Genomic DNA, 8007 nt, shown 5'->3' on the forward strand with positions numbered 1-8007 from the left:
TGTGCTATATTGTCAAATTAGAAAGCCAAACAGGTGGTTTTATCACTGATAGCTGTGAGTGCTTTGGATCTTTTTGGTGGTAGAATTAGAAGTCTCCAGTATTAGTATCACATCAGAATAGACAGGAAACATCATCCCGCGTTTTAGGACCAGGTTGGCTTCTGAATGGAGCAGTTTTGTAGTATAGACAAGCTATACCCCTCGTGGTACTGGATATATGATTGAAATTTACTTTGGTAACAATAGACACGGTAAGATCTGTGGACTGGAGACCAAACAGGAGGTGGCCGTAAAGGAGCGTTTCCTCCACAGTGGGTGACACAACAAATCGACTAGGATAGCGAACGGATCAGGCCGTGGAGACAGGGAAACACGAGGTCGAAGTGCTTGAATGCTGTGAAGATGTTCGTGGATAGTGCGGTGACTGTCAGCGTTCCCCCGAGGGGTGGGTTATGGAAAGAGAGCTTGAGGTACACGGACAGCCGCTGGCATTGTCTCTCAAACACTCACAGATACACCCAGCTAATAGTTAATCGACAAGTTCTTTCATATATGGTGTACTCAAGTTGATATTTGGAGGGGATAGTGCAGTATTAAAAGGAAAGAAGCGTGATCCACATTTAGATGTCCACGACTGCCAGAGTCGGGGTAGCCACTACTACTATCTAGTGCAGGTTGTAACAGTACTGGTTACTGCACATACCTATATACCTATATACCTAGAGTATACATTCTATCACTGCTAGAGATGTAACTTCTTATATTAGTGACGATTTAGGTAGGTCTTATATGTGATTGATACTGTATTTGCATTATACAAGAAAGCTACGTAGAGTAGATCCTACGTCTCCATAGTATGGATATGGAAAATTACCAATCTGTCGCCTACCTAAAAAGCCACATGCTCTAGGAGAGCCATAGTATTGGTACTCTGTATTTCATGTAATTTTTCTACTTAGCCTAGGCGGCGTTTCACTGAAGCTCATAATAGGCAGCAGCACCCGCACGGTTGGTTACCTAATTACTACGTAGATAAAGTTAACTAACTTATTTTGTTAGTTAGTTACCTAACAATTATCCATCATCCGAGTACTGTGGAGTCCTCAACTATACCAAGTGAACTTATGTGTAGGATCCTATGTTGGACCTTAAAACAGAACATATTTACCACTTGCTCACTCCATTCCCCCTTGCACCCTAGCCCCTTATTATACACCATATTCATTCTAGCAATATGTCACTGGTCATACCTGACTCGCCTACCCGGATTTTGCGCTTTTCTAGGTCTGATAAACCCAAATCATTTGTGCTTCTCCATGTCGCTCGCACTGGATCTGTTCCTCTGGATTTGGATATTGTTGCTACAGAGGGAGAAAATCCTTACACTGGCACGGGTTCGTAGCAAAATTATATCATTGCTCCCGTCCCCAATTCGTTATTTGCCGAAACTGAGACAAGTAATATAGTACGACAAGTGCATTTAAAGGAATTACGTGCAAAGAATTATCAAGGTAGCGACGAGGAGTGGCCCCATGTTGTGTCGCATGTTTTTGGCCAGTTGTCGGAATCAGCTGAACACTTGAGATTGAGCTCGCTATCTGGCATTGAAGCAATGGCTAGTATCACTAGATCTGGTGACCAGGCCAAGGAATTAGTTATTACTGTCCGGAAAAGGATAGAGGGTATAACCGTACGCCCTCCCTAAGTGTGTAATCGGGCTCGAAAGATTTCGACTAAAAAATCACAGCAAAGGCTTGGCTCCGTGGTTCTCCGTCGAAATGATGAGCAAGAAATTCAACTCTATGATTGGTCTGCCATGACGGTGTCCAGAGCGGATGCCATTGAGCAGCGCTGCCACTTGCTCTGGGATCGTTGTTCCGCCGCCGAAAACATGGTCAATCAACTTAGGAATCAAATCGAACAATTAGTTAAAGCTAAAGTCCACCATGAGGAGCAGGTAATGGCAAATGTTGTCCATCTGCTGAATGAAAAGAAACTCAAAATTCGTAATCAACGTCGGCTTTTGGATTCTGCAAAACTAGACCACCCAAAAGGTAAGACCTATGAACCTGCTTCTCGTATCATTTCCTTGCTGTGAATGAAGTGTTAATGCCCTTCTAGTTTTCAAGTACGGGAGAGCAACACCTGATAACCATCAGGCTTACAATGAAAAAAGCATGAGCAGAAAGCATAATTCCAGGGAAACCAGCGACAGTGAATCTGAAAATGAAGATGCATTTGAAAGAGTGGAGGTTGATCCTCATGCATATGGGGGAAATAGCATAGAAATGGACAAAGGGATAAACAACGAGCATTCTTCGTACTCCCAGGCATTGAAGGAGACAGGTGATAATACCACTGATGGCAAGTTGTCAGCAATTCGTTCCCAATCGATCAAGGGGAATAATGGGAAGATGAAACAACATGTCAATACTAAAAGCTCACTGGAGCATATTTCAATGAATGCTTCGACAGCCCCTCCACAAGTGATCAGCGGAATACAAAACCAAAAAAGCACACAAAGCAATGATTATTTCACAGAGACGGCTGGAGAAACAGACGATGATGAATTATGATTTAATAACTAATTATGCTACTGTACGTACATAGCTGGCTGTTCATCAAACATCTGATGGTAAACATTCTGACTTAGGGATTTAGTTACGTAGTGTTCGCATACTAACACCTATAGAGTAACACAGCCAAGACTGCTTTCAGACAAATTTTTGAGGAATACATTATCCCTATTACAACCTTCAAAACTAACTCTATCTTATGTACAAGCTTTACCATTGGTCGCATAAAGTTATGCCAGTTGGCATTTGTGGCACATGGAGGCGAAGATTTAGCAAAGTCAAACAGACAATAATAATAATAATACGATCAGAAAGGTTGGCGAGACAAGGTGTTACAGCAGCAACACTTAGTTAGACCAATAGAACCAGAAACAATCAAGAGACTAGGTGGTAATGCGATAAATACCACTAGTGTTCTCAAGATTCAGCCGTACAAAGCCTGTGGGGACATTTCACCGGCGGCCATGAAATTTGTTTCTGGATTTCCCGCGGCCTTAGCTGCTGAGCAGCGAGCCATGGTTGGTGAACTAAGACTTTGTTAGTAATGAAGTAAAATATGCCTTGAGAGTAGGGCATACCTTCGGGAGATCGAGTCAGTAAAGTAAAAGTCTTCAATGGCATTCGTGAAAGGGGTTTCAGTAGGCTGAATGCCCTTATTCTGATCTACTAATTGAACTTTGCCCAATGAGCTTAAGGAAGTTGGCTCCACAACGTCATATCGGCGCAGGACGGGACTGATCTCTTCCATGCGGTCACGAAGAGCCTCGATATCATCGTAAGGTAGAGGCGCATCAAGAAACTCACTGACGGCGCGTATAATTTTCCAGTCATCACGCGCAGTGCCAGGTAAAGAAGTGGCTGCACGAGTGATTTGCACGCGACCCTCAGTATTTATATAAGTGCCAGATTTCTCAGTGTAGGCAGCGCCAGGGAGGACAATATCAGCCAGCTGAGCACCACGATCGCCATGGTGTCCTTGATAGATGACAAATGCATCACTAGGGATGTCATTTGCGCTAAATTCGTCAGCTCCAAGAAGCCAGACAATCTTAGGCTTCGCTTGGGCGACTTCTGGAGATGGTGTAGTAAAGCCAACTTCGTAAGCCGCAGCACGTGATGCAGCACGTTGAAGAACGTTGTAGCCCTGCCACTCTGGAGTATTGAAATTCTTCGAATGTTTCTCTACAAAGCCGCCAACTGTTTCAAATATTGATCTCGCATCTTGGTGCTCAGTCGCAGCACTGCCGACAATGATCATGGGCCGCTTAGCGGAAGCAAGTTTATCGCCAAATTTCCCTGAGAGAGCAGCTTTCAGGGCATGTATATCAGAGCCAAGATGGTCATATTCGAATGTGCTTTCAAACTCTTCTCCAACCAGGCCGATCTCGAGTTCAGAACGAAGATATTGTTTGCGGATACGCGCGTTGAGGACAGCAGCCTCCTGGCGAGGGTTTGTAGCAACCAGAAGGATAGCATCTGCTTCCTCAATTCCGTATATTTTAGAGTTGAACAGGTAGTTGGAACGAATGTCAATACCATGAGCAATGGGTAAATTGCCTCCAGCCTGATCGAGAGCTAAATTATCGGATCCAAGTTTATTAGCCAAGTCTTTCATGGCCACAAGAGACTCGGCATCGACAAGGTGCCCAGCAATGGCTTTGAATTCATTCTCCTTTGGCTGCAGTTTTTGGTGAGTGGACGATATTTCGCTCAGTGCTTGTTCCCAAGTCAGTGGAACAAATTTTCCATCCTTTCGAGCAAGTGGTGTGGTGAGCCTTTGAGTCTTTAAGCCATCGCACGCGAATCGAGACTTATCATTGATCCACTCCTCATTTATGTCATCATTTAGCCTTGGAAGTATACGCATGACTTCCATGCCCCTGGTGTCTATCCTGATGTTAGAGCCCAAAGCGTCATGAACATCAATAGATTCTGTGTGCTTCAGTTCCCAGGGGCGAGCACGGAAAGCATATGGCTTTGAGGTAAGAGCACCAACAGGACAGAGATCAATGACGTTTCCGGAAAGTTCAGAGTTGAGATTTTGTTCCAAATAAGTTCCGATTTGCATATCATTCCCTCTGCCCGTTGTTCCGAGCTCTGGAGCACCTGCAACATCATTCATAAACCGAACACAACGGGTGCAGTGGATACACCGGTTCATAGATGTTTTTATCAAAGGTCCAATATTTTTGTCTTCAACAGCTCGCTTGCCCCCAATCTCATGGAAACGCCCCCGGTCAGCACCATAGCGCATTGATTGGTCCTGGAGATCACATTCTCCCCCCTGGTCACAGATGGGACAGTCAAGAGGATGGTTACCAAGAAGAAACTCCATTACACCCTCTCTTGCCTTGTGCACAAGTGGTGAATCAGTCTTGACATTCATTCCAGGCTGTACAGGCCAAGCACATGATGCCACAGGTTTAGGAGCACGCTCAACTTCCACAAGACACATGCGGCCTGAAGGTGTATTAGCTGAAAGGAAAACAGAACCTTAAAAATACCAAGGTTTTATAAAAACGTACAGTTGCCTGCAATTAACAGTTTTCTAGTATGAAGTTAGCAGTACTAAATAGATAGAAGAGATGCACCATACTCATGATAACAGTATCTATTTTATTTGTTAGTAAATATCAATGTTTCGTGTTGAAATTTCCATACCTTGGAATTGTCACTCCTGCTTTCTCACAGGCCTGGATAAGAGCCGAACCCGCTGTAAGGACGTGTTAGTATCTAGAGTACGAAGAAATTCGATTGTAAGAAGCCTGGATTACCTTCTACTGAGACTTTCTTTCCGTCTAAAGCAGGGAAAATCAGCATGAAGATACAAATCACTATGGATGTGGGACTTTTATATACCAATTGTGAGTTCCACCTCAGCTGACCGAGGAGCTGTTGTCGCGAAGGTCCTAGGATAATTAACCTTTGGAACCCGGACAGACCGGGCGGCCGCACGGAACAACTGCGGCCGCATTCTGAGAAACAAACGGATTAGGGGAAGAGATAGGTAGTTTAGAAAAGATAAGGAGAGATGACGAAGTGGCAGGCGCAGAGATGTACGAGCCGGTGTACTTTGAAAAGTGCACTTTTGGCTTGGTCGGATTCTGCCAGACACCAACGTACTAAAGTAGTAGGGGCGTCAACTCGCAAATTGCCTGCTGCGGATTGGCTCGGTTATCGGGTAAACAGTTGATCCGACACAAGCCCTTTTTCTTTAGGAGCCTACTTGGCGAGATTGTTTTCTTCTCTTCTTTTCTACACTAAACTCATTCACGGGCATGATTATTGTAGGTGGTAGGGCTCATTCTATTCCTGCTTCCTCTGCTACATAGCCCAAGATTAGATGCACTGAGCTGGAGCTCTTTAGGGCTGTTCCCACTATAATTATAGTAGGGGGATTGTCTGATGAAAGTATTCGTTCTTTACTGACAGTGGCGACATTTTATCACCCAAACATTGATGTTACTAAAGTACTCTATTAAAATTCATGTTTTATTTTCTATAGCTTTAACCTTGTGATCCTACAGTCCGTTTCTTTCTCCCCACGCCCACACCGAGCAGTAAATAGATGCTTTGATTGGATTATTTTTACTGGCATGGCAGGCTGGAATACTAAAGGAAGTTCTCAAATTTACTAGGTAGGTAGCAGTCAGTTTCCTCGTTGTTCCTTCTCAATCTACAATACATCAGGATATTTACATCTAAGCATATTAAGTATGTGCTTCCAGAATTTTACAACAAGATATACATGTTTACCCTTCATGATAGTGCTCATCCCCTGCCCATTATAAAATGATCATACTGTAATATTCAACGTTGAGCATAGTTGGTAATTGTGGATGAAGGTAGTGAGAGAAATTTATCTAGGAATCGTTTGATTGCCATGTTGTTTCTTGCTTCGTGCCAGGAGGTAACCATGTCCAGGAGCTACTGCTTCCCCGTGGGCGAATGCGGCCTGGATCACCATCTTCCTTTTTAGAGTAATTCGGGAGCGAGGATGAATCGTCTGGAAAATATTGGCCAGGTACCCTCATTGGCAGCAATCTATGTCCATTAGTATCTGATGTATTGCCTGTAGCTGGGGTGCTGAAGGGAAGGACTGTCTCTTTTGCGCGAAAATGATCGGCGTTTGCCCTTTGATCTGCAACGTCATCGTGGCTGTTGCGATCATAAAGATAAAGCCCAATAAACGTAAGAGCGATCCCGAAAGCTTGTATATAAGTGGTCGGATTACCAAACCATACAATTGTCACAGCAATAACAAATACTCTTTTGACCAAGGACGCGACAGAGTATGACACTGGTGATATCATAGATAATAGAACGAATGCCAGAATATTTTGCGCAAAATGCGATACACCATTGAACACGAACTCTAGTACGAGTCTTCCGTGGTCTAAGAAGTGTTCCTTGCCTGACAGGGAGATGGTCCTATCTTGCAAGAAATCCGAGACTAAAGGATACCCTTCACATATCAACCAAATCGGCAATGTTAAGACAAAGGCTATTCCAGAGCAATAGCAAAGAAGGTTTAATTTGTCTAGTTTTTGTTGGACTGAAAACTGTGGCTCTGATTCGGCACGTGACGCTTCGTTGAAGAGCTTCTTGGAGAATATGTTTTGGGAGACAAAAACAACGGCCGCGACCAGTGCACATATTATGCCAAAGAAGTTTGTAGAGAATCCAGTGGAACAAGCAAGCATGACGCCCAATGTTAATGGGATGAGTGATAAATAAGTGGCTTTGGCATATCGGATGCGAAAGAATATTCGGTATGCTAGGACGGTGAAAAGAGGCGAGAGTCCCTTGATAGTGTGCACCAGCGAAACAGGTATCTTTGAAGTAGCCATGGAGCTGAGTATGTGACCTGCAAGTTGGAACACTGCTAAAGGTAGTGCAGTCTTGATGACATCACGCGAGGGGTAGCGGAGCCCATTCTTTAGAGCTGGTATATTATGTTTGAGCCAAGGAATCCTGGTAGAAAGGTACGAGAGTAGTAGGCACCATATAGACACAAAAGCAAATTGTATGGCAGTAAGAGTAATCGGTTTTGGGAGGACAGTTAAGATAGACTTTGATGAGGTATTTGTGAGGGCGGAGGTTGTGTACCAGATAATGCAGAGGAGCTAGAAGAACATGAGCTATTACTCCAGACGGGACTTGAGGGCCATTATCTTACTATTAGCCTATATGAGACTGGTGCTCGAAGGGCATGCGCCAACTCTTGTGCATTGGCGCTCACGCTTGAACTGCGTGTTCTAATGGTGTTGACTGCCTCGCTGATACTGTTTCTTGTCCTGTGCTTAGAACTTCTCGGTAGTCCATTTTTATAGTCCTGGGAGAAATAATTTGTCTTCTTCGGATCCCAATGATCGGTGGATGTATATCTGACAGCAGGAGTTGTATGGTGTGGGTGTGGTCCCTTTGCCTC

The 8007-nt window shown here is 44.1% G+C and overlaps 2 protein-coding genes across 2 annotated transcripts; one reads left to right on the forward strand and one right to left on the reverse strand.

The window, feature by feature from the left end:
• Positions 1-1234: 1234 nt before the first annotated feature.
• On the forward strand, positions 1235-2576 carry ATNIH1004_006236 (uncharacterized protein; the record flags this gene model as incomplete). Its single annotated transcript, XM_033570871.1, has 4 exons — positions 1235-1394; positions 1467-1690; positions 1748-2054; positions 2122-2576. The coding sequence occupies 4 exons, from the start codon at positions 1235-1237 to the stop codon at positions 2574-2576; spliced, it is 1146 nt and encodes a 381-aa protein (XP_033426903.1).
• A 424-nt stretch (positions 2577-3000) lies between these two features.
• NUO78 (putative NADH-ubiquinone oxidoreductase, subunit G) lies at positions 3001-5550 on the reverse strand (the record flags this gene model as incomplete). The annotated part of the gene is made up of 7 exons (XM_033570872.1): positions 3001-3103; positions 3155-5036; positions 5102-5124; positions 5173-5187; positions 5238-5289; positions 5351-5374; positions 5436-5550. The coding sequence occupies 7 exons, from the start codon at positions 5548-5550 to the stop codon at positions 3001-3003; spliced, it is 2214 nt and encodes a 737-aa protein (XP_033426904.1).
• Positions 5551-8007: the final 2457 nt, after the last annotated feature.

This window comes from Aspergillus tanneri, assembly GCF_003426965.1.
Source record: "Aspergillus tanneri strain NIH1004 chromosome Unknown AapTan_4_pilon_pilon_pilon, whole genome shotgun sequence".
NCBI classification, from domain to species: domain Eukaryota; kingdom Fungi; phylum Ascomycota; class Eurotiomycetes; order Eurotiales; family Aspergillaceae; genus Aspergillus; species Aspergillus tanneri.